This window comes from Microcebus murinus, chromosome 5 (assembly GCF_040939455.1).
Source record: "Microcebus murinus isolate Inina chromosome 5, M.murinus_Inina_mat1.0, whole genome shotgun sequence".
NCBI classification, from domain to species: Eukaryota; Metazoa; Chordata; class Mammalia; order Primates; family Cheirogaleidae; genus Microcebus; species Microcebus murinus.
In genome coordinates this window covers 19,896,750-19,913,601 of record NC_134108.1, presented here as the reverse complement: position 1 = coordinate 19,913,601, position 16,852 = coordinate 19,896,750, and the positions used below count along the sequence as shown (strand labels likewise).

Here is a 16,852-nt window from a genome sequence, read left to right as displayed (position 1 = left end):
GTATTTATCAACTTGTCTCCTGTCTCTTTTCTGTTTAAATTTGATAACAAATTTAAAATGATGATAAATTTGGTATCAGGTAATTTTTTTTCTTCTTCCTGAGGCTCACTTTTTGGGATTTATTTTCTATAATGTGTCCCCCAGTGGAGAAGGTCAAGAACCAATGGGATAGCACCCAGCACGGGGTGGAGTTAAGGCAGCAGCAGCTAGAGGACATGATCATCGACAGTCTTCAGTGGGATGACCACAGGGAAGAGACCGAAGAGCTTATGAGAAAATATGAGGCTCGACTCTATATTCTTCAGCAAGCCCGAAGGGATCCACTTACCAAACAAATTTCTGATAACCAAGTAAGAGTCATTAGATACTTTTTGGAAATATCATTTTGTTGGATGTACTTTTTTCCCTATTGTTAAGTGTAATTCTTAGAACCCTGTTAGGATGTTTTTCCAAGTTCTTAGAATACATATGGACATTTATATGAAGAATTTGATCAGGAAGGTTTTTTTGAAAACTTTCTGGAGGCATAACAAGTCGGAATGTGCATGTCTGCTAGCCTTCTAGATCACTGACGTTTTGCAAATGGAGCACACCCTTAAAGCAGTCTCTAGAAAGAGAACACTGTCAGGATTCCCAGAAACCCTCATTTCATGCTTACCCTGAAAGTTACTTTTATTTGTAAAATTTCCTGAGATTTTCATTTGCGGGCTACTGTACTGAATAAATCAGGTAATAAGTAAATGTAGTTTCTTTTAGTGTGTTTATAACTAAACTGTTTTATCAATATCATAATAACAAGCACTTTTTTAGTGATCATTTTGGTCAGAGAGTTGGCACTAATGAACACCTATGGTATTTATAACATGCTATTTTAGATTTTCTCTACAATCATAAAAATATTCTTGAATTGGAGGTTGTAGTTGTAAGGTTATATTTTGGTGTAACATTTATTTACCCTTTAGATAGGCCAAGATGAAAGTGTATTATCTGTGAAGAAAATAATAGAGAATAAATATGTAGGAGACAAAATCTAAAACATGAAAATATGTTTTTATTCTCCACAACCATAGACTTTCTGTGGTTACAGTTTAAAAAGCAAGTGGCCAGCTGTACTAGTTTCTGGATCATTCTCTGTGTTTGTGATACCTGCTGGTTGTTATCACCAAATGACTCAAAAGTAGTAACAAACCCCCAGACACTTAACTAGAGGAATATAATTAAAAGTGATATCAACGTTTTGTCATTAAATTCAGAGTACCCTTTTCTAATCAACAGTACAGTTCTTGCCTTCTGAAACCTTAGGGTGAATATTTTCCTTCAGTTGCTACAAAAAAAACATAGAAACATTCTGTTGTCCTTTAGATTTCATGGGAATTATCTGGATCAAGACTTTCAGAGATTGGAAAAAATGTATCAAGGAACCAATGCCTATGGACAAACTCAGCATCAGTTTGGCTATTTGAGCAAACTCTCAGTACCCTTGTTTGGCTGCTTGATCCATTCAAGCAGTTAACTCTGTAACAGGGGCAGAGATCCAGGGGCAAGAGACAGAAGACTTTCATATTACTGATCCTTGGTATTTCTGCAAGTACTTACAGAGGAATTCTCTTTGTGATCATTCCTGTATGATGTGTGTTCTTATAAGGATCAGATGTACTGCAGAAGGAATGAAAAAGACAAATGGTTTGAGGAAGTGAAATATCTCAAAGAGAAAAAGATAATGATTTTTTAATAGCATCCTCTATGTATCTGATCACTTTCTTAGCAATCTTCGTTCTCACCTCTAGAATTATTCTGGTTTAAGCTTATGTGTAAGAGTTTGTCCCCTACTTAATTTTCCTGTTGTGATATGTGTGTCTAAAACATGTTGAAACCTCCTGGAAGTAGCTTTGTTTTGGTAAAACTAGTTATTGAGTGACCAGCTGTAACAATTACACCTGAACTTGCACCTTAGATATTGCTTCAAGAACTGGGTCCTGGTGATGGTATTGTCATGGCGTTTGATAACGTCCTGCAGAAACTGCTGGAGGACTATGGCAGTGATGACACAAGGAATGTGAAGGAAACCACTGAGTACTTAAAAACGTCATGGATCAATCTAAAACAAAGGTAAGTCTAAGGCCTTGGCAAGTGAATGTGCATTGTCAGGTTGAGAATTTGATTGCTGTGGCTTTCTCATGGAAACATGCCAAATAGATGACCACTATAAGTACAGGGTTTTTTTTTTTTTTTCTATTTTTATACTGTGATGTGCTGAGTTAGTATTATCATTCTTAGTGCAGAATGTATATTTATATTACATCTACTTGAATTTCTACAATGGAGTTTTTCCTTGAATAAGCCTAAAACCTTGCCAATGATCATTTTATGTGTTCTGATTGTCTTATGCCTCTTGGTATTATCTAAAGTATATTTTGTAGTACTCTGATAGTAAGGAGCATAGTTATTTAAAGATGCATTAGGGTAAAATTATCCCTAACTGTAAATATAATAGTGTGCTATTAATATTTGGCTGGGGCATTCCAAGTTGAGGACCAGGCACTCATGGATCCAACACTACACCCCTGAAATAATCTGTATGTATTTAGAGTTTCAACTAATTTGTAATCTTTTCTTCCCATTACTCTGTCTAATCAGTATATTTGGAACAGCCTAAAATAGCATGTGAGTTTACAAGAGATTTTTCTGTCACTTGAACACCTAGAATTTGAGGAACTGTAAACAGTGGTTAGCATCTCTTTAAGATTGTGTATTTATATTCATCATTAGTAAAAAAGGTGATTACTTCATGCGTAGTATTGGGAATGCCTATGTCTAAGTCAAATTACACACATCTTTAGCTATTAAAATGCAACTGTCTCAAATCTAATTTGATATCAAAACACATTTATTTTGCTGTGAATAAAATAGATAATATTAGTGTCCTTTATGATTATATATTTATGATAATAAAGTATGGCCAAGCATTTAACAAAGAGTTTGACATGTAGGAGTTTTGTACATTTTTCCAGAGTTTTATTTTTAGTTAGAACCTCTAAGGCATTTCTGAAAACTCAAAGAAGAGAATTATGAGGGCAGTATGTGAACTTGAATATACCAAGGATATTGGAGAGAGTAAGACAGGGCTAGTAAATATAAAACTTCACAAGTGGTTAGAGCAGAATGGCTGTAAGATAGATCTTTCAAGCATTTTACAACTTTTCTCTTTTTAATGACAGAATATTTAGATATAGTAAGGATACCATAATTAATGCAGGGAAGGAGGTGAATTAAAAACAGTTTTAGCCTTAGGAGAGAAAGTCCTTAAACTATTTGTGTTTCCAAAAATGCCATGTGTAAGAATTAAGACTTTGTTTTTGTTGTAAACCCAATACCAGAAAAATTAATCATTTAAGAATGTGTGACCTGCTTTATTTAGCACCTCAAATTCTTTTTCTGCTTTTACTTTGTAAATATTTTAAGACAGCCTACAGCAGTAGTTAGATTAGATGGAAGAGGCAATTAAAAATGAATTATATTCCAAGGTGATCTTTCATTTATCATAGCTAAGACAACCACAGTTTTCCAAATTTTTTGTAATTACAAGTGGTTGTCCTTATTCTATTTTCTTTCTGCATTTTTCGGGAGCATAGGTAATTGTATTAATATTTATATGTAATTTAGATATATTATTATCTATAAAGCAGGGAAAATAGAACAAACTGGCTCACAGGATCTCTTCATGAATGGCAGCTAGGATTTCTGTATACTGAGAGAGTTTTCTATTTCAAACATAACGATATTTACAATTTTTACTGTTCTAAATGGACATCTTTCTGGAACATATAAATTCTTGCCTTCTTAAAGTATGTGAACCTATATTTAACTTTTTTGGGAATTCTTAGCATTATCTTTGCAAAGACAGAATTAAGGAAATTTAAGAAATGTAAATGACATTATAGTTCATCTAAACTGGGGTTTATCAATACCAGTTGCTCCTTCCCTAAGGAGTCTTTTTATACCTCCTGCCCCACTGAAATTTTAATACTATGGTATATTGTGTATCTGTTTCTGGACTGCCTGGTTGTGGCTTATTCATAAAAAGAGTAAACTTTTCCCATGCCCTTCCCTCTGCAAATAACCACTTACTACCTCCGTTGAGAATACATGGTCTGAACTAATGTTCTCAGCCTTAGAGAAGTTAAATGACAAGTTCAACGTCATGGGGCACAGCCAAGATGATACAATATTTTTCTATGCTAAACGATGATGATGCTCTCCAGGCTCTGAGTTCTGAAGAATTGGTAGTAAATTTATTCAGGCTGCTATGCTTTGTGAGATTTTGTGCTTCATTTTTAGTGTATACAGTTACTGGGTATCTTCTCATTGTCAGGCACTGGGCTAAGCTCTCCCCATGCATTATTTTATGTAAGCTTCACAACCGCCTTAGGAGACAGGCAGCAGTTTTATCAACGTTGTGTCAATGAATAAACAGAAGTACAGAGAAGTTAAGGAATTACTCAAGATCACACAGCTCATAATGGTGGAGGCGGGATTGGAATTCAAGCCTTTTAGACTGTCCCATCAGGCTCTTACCTTTTTTAAAAAATAGTTTCATTTTTTTTCTTTGAATGATAATGTCAGCTATTGCTGGAGCCTGCTTTGTGTACCTGCCTCTAGGATCTGTCTGTGATTCTGCTTACTGGTTCTTATCTGTGTTGAGTTTAGAAACCAGATCAGATGAAAGGGATGGTGGCCTCTTCTATGAATAATGTAGCACCTTCCATCACACGCATGGCCACGGTAATGGCCGTGGAGAGGCCTTTCACCCTGGCTCTCCGCTTATCTCGCTGCCTGTTCTGTATATACATCATTGTCAGCCAAATTCTGGAAGGGCGAAGGGTTGTGCTTGTACATTGAATACTGCAGCATAATGTGCGAAGTTTAATATGAGCTTTCAAAGGAAGTGTTTTGTATGAATTGCGATTGGCCAAAGTAATTTGGTCATTCACAGTGACAAGTCCACAATCCCTTATCTATAATGCCAAAATCCAAAAAAAAAAAAAAGCTCTGCTAACAGAAAGCTCTGAATTGACGTGAGGCTATTTGTTATAGTCTTTATTTATCCTGCTTAGTGTGAATAGCCTTGCTCCTAGCTGCAGAAATATTAATGTTTGATTGGTTCCTCAGATCCTGCTCAGGGGTAATGGGTAATATAGATACATTCATAATATTAGTTTTCTAATGTACAAAAATTTCTTAATTCTGAAACACAACTGACTCCCAAAAAGTTTGGATTCTGAGAGCAGCAGGCCTGTCTCCCATGTTTCTAACTAATCTATGTATCTTGACCACTAGTTTTATTTTAGCCCTATATATAGGCACTCCAGGACTAAAGTAACATTTTATATCTATGTGTGTGTATATATATATACATATATATACACACACACATATATATATATGTACATATATACACACAGAAGGAAATGAAGCAATTCTAAATCACTTCTAAATCGCTACTTACTATGTATTTTTCTCCTTGTCCTTATCTCTGTGAAGGCATATTTTGCCTTGCCTGTTTTAAGCTGTTTCTGGGTTTGTACAGGCAGAATAGAAAGTACACTGGGAATGGTATCTGGCAGTCCTCAGTTAAAATTCCACTTTATGCACTTATTTTCTGTGTGAACCTAGAGCAAGTTATTTCAAGTCACTGAATCTCTATTTCCTTGGTTCTAAAGTGGAGGATCTAATGTGTAGGCTTATTGTGAGCTCAGAAGTTATAGATAAAAGCTCTTGGTACATGGTGTATGCTCAACAAAAGGTCGCCCAGATTACGATCATCTGGTTTGTCATATTATGTCTTTCTGATAAATCTAATGCCTGCATTCTGCTTCACAGTACTTTCTATGGTTGACTTAGTGGAAGGTTGAGTCATCAGTTGTTTGTCTATAGTCGTCTTGAATGGTCTCTACTTAAATTAATGATAAAATACTTTATCTGCTTTACTAAATGCAGAATAGACAGTCTAAACCTTTATCACCAGGTGAAACTTACAAAATGCAATTTTCCTGGTTGGTGAAATCATCACAGCTGCTGAATTTACATTGCCTTTAAGTGTTTTCTGCCAAAGTGAAACTTTGACCATCCTGGGAAGAAAGGCTATAGAATTTAAAAGGGCACAATTATTTCAAGCGAGATCCACAATACACATTTATCCAGTGAGGGAACTTAATTTTCTTCTTTTGAAATGATGTTGTGTTTCTTATTAATGTTCATTAACTTGTTAATAATGGCCAGCTGGACATGCAGAATGGACAGACCTGGTTTTCAAGGGGTTACTTACATAGTGTATATACTAAAGACTGAATTTGTGAAGCCCTGGACTATTCTGAAAACAGGTTAAGTTCTAAAAATTTAAATTTGCTTTTGATTGCTTTTCCGATTAATTTTGTTGTATATTGTGAAACTTCTCTTGTTTCTACTTTTTCAGTAGTGATTCTTTACTGTCCCTTTAGATTAATAAAAATGAAGCATTTTTTTTCAGCATTTACCCATTGTTCATTGGTCAGTTCCTTTTAATAATGATCAACAGAAAATACTCATATTGGGATTGTTTCCTACAGCCCGACTCAACCAGGCTCAACCTTTGAGCTCTTAACATGAATCCTGTAGCAGCTGCCATTCCCAAATCAATGGGCTTCTGTGAAAAGTACAAGTAGCCTTATCCTTCTTGCCTGTCCACCAGGATGAGGTTTAGAGATTAGGGTCAGTCAACTTGATTTATCCTCTCGGAAGCTTACTTCTTTCCCCGAAAGTCACCTTTATTTTTCAGCCTGTTTCTTTTATTTTCATTGCTACCTTTTCATTTATAGTTTTCCCTTCCAAGCTGGGAATAAAACTGGCCAGGAAGAAAATTGCAAAAATTATATTCTTCTGTATTTTCCTCTTCTGTAATGTTGTTTTAATATTTCAAGTACCATTTCATTGTCTTAAAAAAAATGTTACCAACAATATCTTTGTGGTATACGCCTGAGAAAGCTAATGCTTTCATTTTGCAAATATCAAGCTCAAGCATGCAGATATTTTCTCAGTACATTTAGCTCTGTATCAAACAAACTAAAGGGCCAGTTCCCATAGTCATTGTTTTTGCTTTCATTTGTTCCTTTTCCATTAATTAAAAAATGAATTAAATGACTATTTATTTAGCTTCCTATTTGCCAAGCTCTGTGATCAGCCCTGAGAGTTGAATCACAAATCCACCCTGTACCTGCCCTCAGTAAGCTTACATTTTATTGGGGTTGCCATGCAGTAAATAAGAACATAATATGTAGTTATAGGAGATTATTTTAGAGGGGAGAGAAATTGAAGAGTTGCTGTGTAAGAGAGGGACTTAATTAGCTTGGGTAAATGTGAAAATATAACTTAGAAGGTGACTTTTGAGTTAATTCTAAAGGTTAAGAAGGAGCCATTTGAAGAAAATTACGGAGTGAATGGCAAATATACATATCATGAGGCATAAAAGAGCATTGAATATGCTTGAAACATAATTAATAAGAGTAAGGGCTTGGTAGGAGAAGGAGGCCAGACCATGCCGAACTTTGTAAGACATGGAAAGGAGTTTGGCTTCTTATAAGTACAATGGAAAGCTATGGGATTATTAAAGAAGGGAGTGAAACTAATTTATATATATTAAACTTTAATCTCTTTGGATTTTATGTGGAGGATGCGTGGTAGGGGTAAAGAAGAATAATTAAATGGAAGGACAGAAAGGAAGTGATTGTTGTGGTCTAGTTGGGAAATGGTGATGCCCTTGGCTATTGTGTGCCAGCAATGATAGAAAGAAGATGGTAGATTTGAGATATGTTTTGGAAGTAGAAAATCCACTTTGGTGGATTAGATATGTGGTTTCAGGGACTGGAAAAAAATCCAAGATGTCATTTTTGTAAACGGATGAATGATGGCACCATTCACTGGACTGGAAAAGGCTGTGGGAGTTTTTGGGGAAAAAAGAAACCTAAAAATTGAGTTTTGACATATTCTTTGACATGCTTACTAGATAAATCTAAGTGTATAGGTGAAAGGGGCAATTGGGTATGAATCTGGAACTCAAATGTTCTGGGCCTCAGATATGAATTGGGGAGTTTCCAGAACTTACATTGGAGGTTAAACATGTGGGACTGGATGAGCTCACTGGGGAAGAAGTAGAGACCCAGAAGAGAAGAGCATGCTTAACTGAATCCATAGGGTTAGGGTTTGGTGATTGATCGACAAAGGAGCAAAGAGCAAAAGGGACTATGAACTTCCAAGGGTTTAGAAAGAATATCCTGGATTTATTGTGTTCAGAAGTGGAAGAAAGAGAACATTTTTAAGAGAGAATGGAGAAAGGAGAATATTTCTGAAAGAATGATCCACTGCATTGAATTAGGCTGAGTAATCAGATAGGAGGACACAGAGCACCATTTAGGGAATTCCACTCCTTGGAGATTCCTGGTGATTTCAGAGAGAGTAGTTTCAAGGAAGTGACCAGGCTAGAAGCTAGAGAGTAAGATGAACCTGAGGAAGTAGAAAGAATTGTGGAAACAACTTTAGAGAAGTTTGTTGTGAAGAAGGACAGAGAGATTAGGTGGTATTTGAAGGGGGCTGCAGGGTAAAGAGAAGTGATTGACTTCTTTCTTAAAAGAGGACATACTAAAAAGCATGTTTGTGTGCTTATGGGAATGATCCAATAGATAAAAGACTGATGATTAAAGACAGAGGGGACTGGAAGTCTTTGAGTAGATAAGGCCAGATTTGAAGAGTTGAGGTTCGTAAGGGCTGGAATGCATTTTTCATTATGACTGGAAAGAACAATGAGAAGATGAGTCCAGATGTGTGTGGACTGGAGCTTCAGTGGTGAGAAGACAAAAGGTTGTGCAAGGATTGAGCTTTTTTTACGTGAGGTTTGAGGTAGGACTGAGAGAGGTTGGAAGAAAGAGGATTGGCTGTAAAATCAGAATCTTGGTGAGTGGAACAGTTTCTTAGGGGAGCTTTATAGTATTGCTGGGCAGTAAGGAGTGCCCATTTGTGGTTCATAATAATAATTGTAAGAGGAAGGCAGCCCTGTTGAAGTGTTTCTTAGCAGTATTCATCTACTCAGAGGTAAGTATAAAGAATGCAGATAAAAGGTGGGGAGAGATGGGGTGGGGGGAAGGAAGGTCTCTGGAAGGGAGAGGAGACTGGGATTACCTCTAGTCCATAATGGTGTCTAATGTGTCCCTTTCTCTGGATGGTGCAGTCCCTCCCTAGACAAGCAGATCTTGAGTTGGCTTTCAGATTTCACTTATCCATGAGGCAGTGGACAACCTTTATAGCTGTGTGCAGTGGCCCTGAACCTAGGGCTTAGTATATGAACGTAAGGGATAAATGTCTTGTGCTTGAAAGCAGTAGGAATTTGCTTGGAAGATGAGTGAACCATGGCCTGGAAATGGCAGTGAGGAGCACGGAGGACCCTTGTTCCAACTCCTCACACCAAGGCATAAAGGATCTCAGAGAAAAAAAGAAAAAAACTTTGTTAAAAGCTTGCAGGGGGTTTGATGGCCCTCAGGAAACTAATTTCAGTGAAGACAAGATGAAGGAGTTGATCTGGGGAGCCTGAAGGTGCAGAGGAGTCTGGTAGTCATGGAATAAGAACTCTAGGGCATGTTGGAAGAAGGGCTTTGGGGGTGGATTGGGGCAGATTGGGGAAGATGCAGAGTAGTATTGGAGTTATGGTCCAATGTCAGTTGCATAATTAAGGCCAAATGTCTGATAGTGACTCAGCTAAAAGGAAAATAGGATGTGGCGAAATGAATCCTGTCAAGGAGATAGCTCTGTGGTCTTGCATATTTACTTACTGGAATGGCAGCTCCAGGGAGAACTGCTCCTTTGGGTTACCCAAGACTGTGGGCAGGTATCATGGGATGGAGGTGAGGTTGTGGTGGAGGTGGAGGTCCTCGCTTGAGCTTTCCAAGTGATGTGGCGTTAGCAGCTTACATAGGGTCTCCTTGAGTCCCATGGAATGAATTTTGAAGTGTCTTGGTGATGACCCAACCTCTATGTAACAAGAATTGGTCACCAAAAAGACCACAGATCATTGGGAATATCTGCAGTGACTAATTTTTTATCTTTACTGCATTTTTCCCACAGCATGCCATAATATTATTTCCAGAAAAATGTTATTTTATTTACAAAAGAACAAAATTACCTTGTGAAGGTACCCATTGAAAAGCTTGAAGAATTGTTTCATTGCTGATTTTTCTACCTGCCACTCAACCTACTGATGCTACTGTTTTCTACTCTAAAAGAGATAAATATATTTAAATCTCATGTCACTGTCAAGGTCACCTTTTATGTACAACCAAATATAGCAACACGTATCTGTGGGTTTCTTAAGATGATCTTTTCCATTGAAGTATTTTAAAAAAGACATATCTATTATGTTCTTTTGACCAATTATAAGCACATACACATTTGATTAAACAATATATTATATATTGTAGCTTAAAATACCAAGTATTATTCAACATCTTAAAAACTGACATTTTTAAAAAGGCAGTCACTTTGGAAGGGATGTTTTGTTATGTTACAAAATAACAATAGGCTATAGCATATCATAGCCGCTTTTATCACAGAAATCTCTTTAAAAGCTGAGTTTACATTTAAAAAATCCTCATTCCCTTTAATGTAAACTATTATGAATCTGTCACCCGTGGATTTTCTTAAATCTTTTATGGGAAGCTATTTATATTTTCCGTCTGCACCATTTCTTGCAGTAAAGACTTTTATAGTCTGTTACTTCTTCTGTTTGAAGTAAAAAAATTTTGTTTCTGCTAAAGTTATACTTCTAAACTTAAAATGTTGTATCTTTCAGGTTTTCAGCCTATGCTTACCTTTGTGATTTATAGATTTAAAAAAAGATTTAAAAAATGTCTTCCTTGCCTTTGTCTTCTAGCCACAAATTCCGAAACTTAAAATCATTTCTTTTCCTATATAGTGTTCCTTCCCCTATATTCTCTCATTATATTTCTCCAGATTTCCTCTAGCTCTGTTCTGATCTTTCTTGAGATGTAGCAATCAGAACTGCCAAATATAAAATCTACATTGAAAATTATAGACTAATGTAAGTTCAGTGCTGGATGGGATCTTAGAAATCTTCCACGTTAAAGCTTCCCAGCCTTTTTGCTATCTGCACACTACTCATCTGTTCTCATCAGTAACCTTTCATTTACATGCAGAGATTCTTAATGAAGCTGAATTTGAAGCCAGGAAGAGAGGTGAGCATGGCGGAACTCTTCTAGCAGTTTTTTTAATCCCTGTGTTGGATTATGTAGTTTATAAAAGGACCCCTGGAGATTTTTAAATAGGTCTTTTACTGATCTAGTACAAGCCTCTTATTTTAAGGTTGAAAAAAAATAAATTGGAAATTTGAAATGATTTACCCCAAGCTATATAGCTAGTAAATGGTAGAGGTGGTGGAATTGGGCCATTTTCTTCTGAAAGCTGTGTACAAATGGCATTAAAGGTAATTTATTAGCCTGTATGATAAAGTATGCATATATATTCCTGAGCCTCTGATTTTAGTGACATTTTTGCCTTATGATATTATAATAAATCATGTGAAATGCCTTGAAAATGGATAAAAGAATCTTGTAATATTGATGTATCATACTCTAACCTTGGATGTAATTTTTAAAAATAAAAAAAAAAAAATTGCCGGGCGCGGTGGCTCACACCTGTAATCCTAGCTCTCTGGGAGGCTGAGGCGGGCGGATTGCTCGAGGTCAGGAGTTCGAAACCAGCCTGAGCAAGAGTGAGACCCCGTCTCTACTATAAATAGAAAGAAATTAATTGACCAACTAATATATATAAAAAAAAATTAGCTGGGCATGGTGGCGCATGCCTGTAGTCCCAGCTACTCGGGCGGCTGAGATAGAAGGATTGCTTGAGCCCAGGAGTTTGAGGTTGCTGTGAGCTAGGCTGACGCCATGGCACTCACTCTAGCCTGGGCAACAAATGAGACTGTCTCAAAAAATAAATAAATAAATAAACTGAGGGGTGGAGAAAGCTAATACAACTGAGCTACTTTCTGGTAGAAATGTCATATGAATTATATTGATTTCAAAAATCAGAATACAAATTAACATACATACTAACTATGATTATAAATTTAAAAATGTATATTCATTATCATAATATGAAGATAATTTGGACTGCTACAAACAGAGTTTAGTTTTCAGTATGTTCATTATTTGTAGTGCTTGAGTTCCTGGTAAAAAAATTGGACACCAGCTATATGTACATTTAAAAAAGTTCACTAGGACACTTACTACAAATTTCATATTTGCATGCTATAAACAGAATTTCTTTCCCAGCATATGGCCAAATTCATATGTAAGGTTAGAGAAAATATTATTTATTGGGTGCTTATTATATCTTGATACATTTCTGTGCGTATACCTTATTTTCTCCTTAAAATATTGCTGTAGGCAGATATTGTTCCTATTGTTACATTAGTTTATTCAATTAATACTTGTTGAATTGCTACTGTATGTGGGTCCTAGGGATACTCAGGTGCGTTGATGATTCGGAAGCTTCAAACAGACAAGATAATAGTCGCTTACAGTCATAACCAGAGACATGGTGCAGTAGGCAGAATAATGGCCAGCGAAGGTGAGGAGATTATTCTGGATTGTCTTGCGGGGCCAGACTTATCCCACGAGTCTGCAAAACTGGGAGAGGAGGGGAGGGGGGTGTCAGAGAGATGATATGAGGACTTTACCCACTGTTAATGGCTTTGAAGGTGCAGAAAGGAGCCATGAGCCAAGGAATGTGGCAGCCTCTGGAAGCTGGAAAAGGAAAGGCAATGGATTTACCCCAGAGCCTCCAGAAAGGATTGCAGCCCTGTGGACAACTTGATTTTAGTTTAGTAGAGACCTGTGTTGGACACTAACGCACAGAACTGTCAGATAATATATTCGTGTTGCTTCAAGTCACTGAGTTTGTGGTAAATCATCACAGCAGCCGTGGAACACCAAGAGCCATGCTAGCGGAAATTATGAGGTATAACGTGAGGAAGGGTACCGTAGATTTGGGAGGTGTTTGTACTGAGTTCTAGAGGGTCAGTGGAAGTTAACCAGCTGGAAAGGAGGAAATTAGTGGAGGCTGGGGGCAGGGAGAGGGAAGAGGAAGGATATTTAAAGTAAAAGAAGTAAAATACAAAGCTCTGGATACAGAGACAGTGACCTGTTGAAGGATTACTAATTGGTTCGCTTGTGTAGACAAAATGCATGAGGCTCAGAGTGATGAGGTAATTCTTGGGGAAGTGAGCAAGAATCAGATCATGGAAAATCATGTGTTAAGCAGAATTTAGGGATGATGAAAATGATACTCGAGGAAATAAGGCATCTTGCTCAAACTCTCATGGCTAGTTAGTGATGGAGCCTTGTCCATATTTATCCAAACTCATATTCTTCTGCTGACGTAACCAATGAATTAGACTTCTCCTATGAAAACAAATTTGGGGTTTTTCTAAAATTTGGGGTTTTTCTGGGGACAGTATCCTATGCAGTGAATATTTTTAAAGCAGTATTTTCTTTTGCCCAGTGATGACCAGTAGACAGTTGACAATTTGACAGTAAGTGCCCCAGTTTCTGGATTCAGAATGTTCTATTGGTCTCCAGAGTGTGCTGCTGGAATTACTCTATCCAGTGGAATACTGTCTGAGGCCAAAGGCTCATGATCTTAGCTCACTTTTCCTTTGAAGCATGACTTTAGGTTTTCTACCTCCCTGCTAGCCTGGTCCTTTATATTTGTTGGGTGTATAAATGCCTCCTGTGTGTAGAGAATCCTCTGTCTTCACCCTTACGGTTCTTAGACATTTGCATCCTTTCCCCTAGTCTGGGCATTCTTCGGGTTTCATAGAACTAATCTCTAACAATCTGTTTGTACAACTGCTTTTGCCACATAACGTGTTATGTGCATATGAATATTCTTAAATAATAAGAGGATTCTGATTATGGAAAATGAAAATGTTTGACTTTACTAAATTTTATAATGAATAAATTTTATATATTAAATATTCTTAAAATAAGAATACCCTGTTCATGTCAGACTAATTGCATGTGTGGACTCCTTTAAAGAAGTCTTTGCTTTCTAGTAACTTTTTGGCACAGCCTTTATTCGGTGGTTCTTAATATTTTTTTCTGTTGGTGTCTTAAACATTGAAAATATGGGCAGGGTTTGAGGGAGTATAAAACACCACCAACAGCAGCCACCCAAATTCTAATGGGTAACTTCTCAGTTATAAAAATTAAAGAAACACACACCTATGATTACCAAAAAAACCCATCCAGGTTTATATAATAACAAAAAATAGTTATTCTCTCTTTACTCACTGCAATGCCTCCCAGATGCAACTAATTTCCTTTTTTATAATAGCTTCTCCTTGTATCATTTATACATTTCCATATTCTAATTATGATGAGTATTTCATTATCTTTCAATTCATCAATATTAGACATTGTCTACTGACATTCTATTTTGGTAAATATATAGGAAATAGCTTTCTTATGCCACTATGCACTTCCCTTCTCCATTATTGAATTTTTAGATAAATGGATATTCAGGGGTGTCATCATTATGTCTGTCCAAACATTATTAACAGCCAAGCATTGAAGTTTACATTAGTTCTGTCCTCTCTGTTTCACCTGAAATTAATAATGGCCTTGTTTTTTATATGCCTAGTTTTCTTTGCACCCATTGCTAATTCTTCCCACATTTTCCAATGGCCTGACAGTACAATTTTCCACAAAGTCAATCACATTAAGGAGGCTATCACTTCTAATATTGTTTCTGGGAGACATCTCTTCTGGAGACATGCTTTCCAGGCCTGCTGTGCAGCCAGCATGCTGGGTATTTTCTTGGCTTTTCTCCTAGTTTGGAATCCCTATTTCTTGGATCTCATGGGTTTTTATTGCTTTTGCTTTTGTTTTATTATCCTCTTTTGTGCTATTTCCTCATTTTGTCTGTGTGTATCATTTGCAAGTTTTGTCAAGTTAAAACAAGAATGCAGAGCAGTCGTAATGGTGTGATGACTGCCCTCATCTGCTCCAATTTGAATTTCCCACTCTTTTCTGTGATCTCCTTTCACCATTAGCGTGAAAGGCTCTTTGCTCCTTTCTGGGTTGGATCTCTCTTTTTTATGCTTCTTGCATGTTCCTCCTTCTTGATTCTCAAACAGGGTTTTGTGGAGGACATCTCCTAGGAGTTTCTTGAAAAATGGTCTGTGGGAGCGAATTTTAAAGGCATATTATGGGTAGGTTGTTGTTATTCTATAAATACTTATTGTAATACTGTAATGAGGACTCTGAGGGATATGGAGATATAAAAACTATTTCTGCCCATGGAAAGTTTATAGAATAGGTGGACAGACAAGAAATCTATATGATATAGTTAAAGTAAAATTTTAGAGTGAAGCAAAATCATAATCCAAGGGCTTTTCCAAGATACGTGTGATTAATTATTGTGTGAAAAGGAATAATTACCTTTTATGAACGCAGAGCAAGGAAACCTAATTGGGATGGAATGTTCTGGAAGAGGTGGTTCTTAAACCTTAAAGGAGTAGTAGGATTTTGGTAAATGGAGATGGCAAGAAGGACTTTTTATATGGATATAAAATTTTTATTTAAAAACAGTAGTAAGAATATTCTGCAGAAAAAGACACATACTTCTTTGACCTGAACAGAATATTAGGCAAAACTAGGGGATAAGGTTGGAAAAGTAAACTAGTGCTAGATTATGGAGGACATTAAATTCCAGGCAAGACAATTTGAATGTATTCTTCAGGTTAGTAAGTAAATGCTGAGATCAGAATTTATAGATCCAGAATGTCATCTAAGTGGAATTATAGTATGTACTCTTGTGTGTCTGGCTCCTTTCACTTAGTGGAAAGCATGTGAGATTCCATCCATGTTGTTGCATTTATCTGTGGCATGCTTATTTTTATTGCTGAGTAGTGCACCATTGTATGCAAGTACCATTCTTTTTTTGTACATTTACTAGTTGAAATTTGGGTTGTTTTCACTTTGGGACCATTACAAACAAGGCTGCTATAAACATTTGCATACAGGTTTTGTGTAGACATATGTTTTCACTTCTCTTGGGTGAATACCTAGGGATGGAACTGCTGGCTTCTATCACAAGTGCATGGTTAGCTTGACAAACTGCCAGCGTTTTTCAAAGTGGATGCACCGTTTTAAACTCTTACCTGCAATGTATGAGAGTTGCAGTTATCTACATTCTCACTAGCACTTGGTATAGTCATTTTCTGAAAGCCATTTGAATATGTAGTTATTATCTCATGGAGGTTTGAAGTTACCTTTCTGTAGTGATTAATGATGCTGAGCATCTTTTCATGTGCTTATTTGCCATCCATATACCTTCTATGATTATGTGTTGGTTTAAATCTTTTACTCATTTTTTAATGAACATGTTTATTATGTGTTAAAAGATACTTGTTCATTGTAAATTCAAATAATGCAGAAAAGTACAAATAAAAAAGTAAAGCAACTTAAATCCCAGTGCCCAGAAATAACTATTTTAATAAGTTAACATTCCACACATTTCTCCCTCTATGTACATATACAGATAGAAGGACAAATGGGTGAATGGATGATGAATGGATGGATGAGCGAATAGACAGGAAAAAAATATAAAAATGGAGTCATATTAGATATTCTGATTTCCATTGAGATATATTTTATATAGAATGGTTCTCCCCCTTACCCGTGGTTTTTCTCTTTCTGCGGTTTCAATTACCCATGGTATAGTACAATAAGACATTTTGAGAGAGAGA

At 36.5% G+C, this 16,852-nt stretch overlaps 1 protein-coding gene across 9 annotated transcripts in view; it reads left to right on the top strand.

Moving 5' to 3' along the window:
• UTRN (utrophin) overlaps positions 1 to 16,852 on the top strand; it is a 478,755-nt gene that overhangs the window by 225,577 nt on the left and 236,326 nt on the right. For all 9 annotated transcript variants that reach the window (XM_076002898.1, XM_076002896.1, XM_076002897.1 and 6 more), the window contains 2 exons: positions 145 to 350; positions 1,955 to 2,109. In XM_076002898.1, coding sequence (XP_075859013.1) covers positions 145 to 350; positions 1,955 to 2,109 — 361 coding nt within the window. The remainder of the gene's footprint in view (positions 1 to 144; positions 351 to 1,954; positions 2,110 to 16,852) is intronic.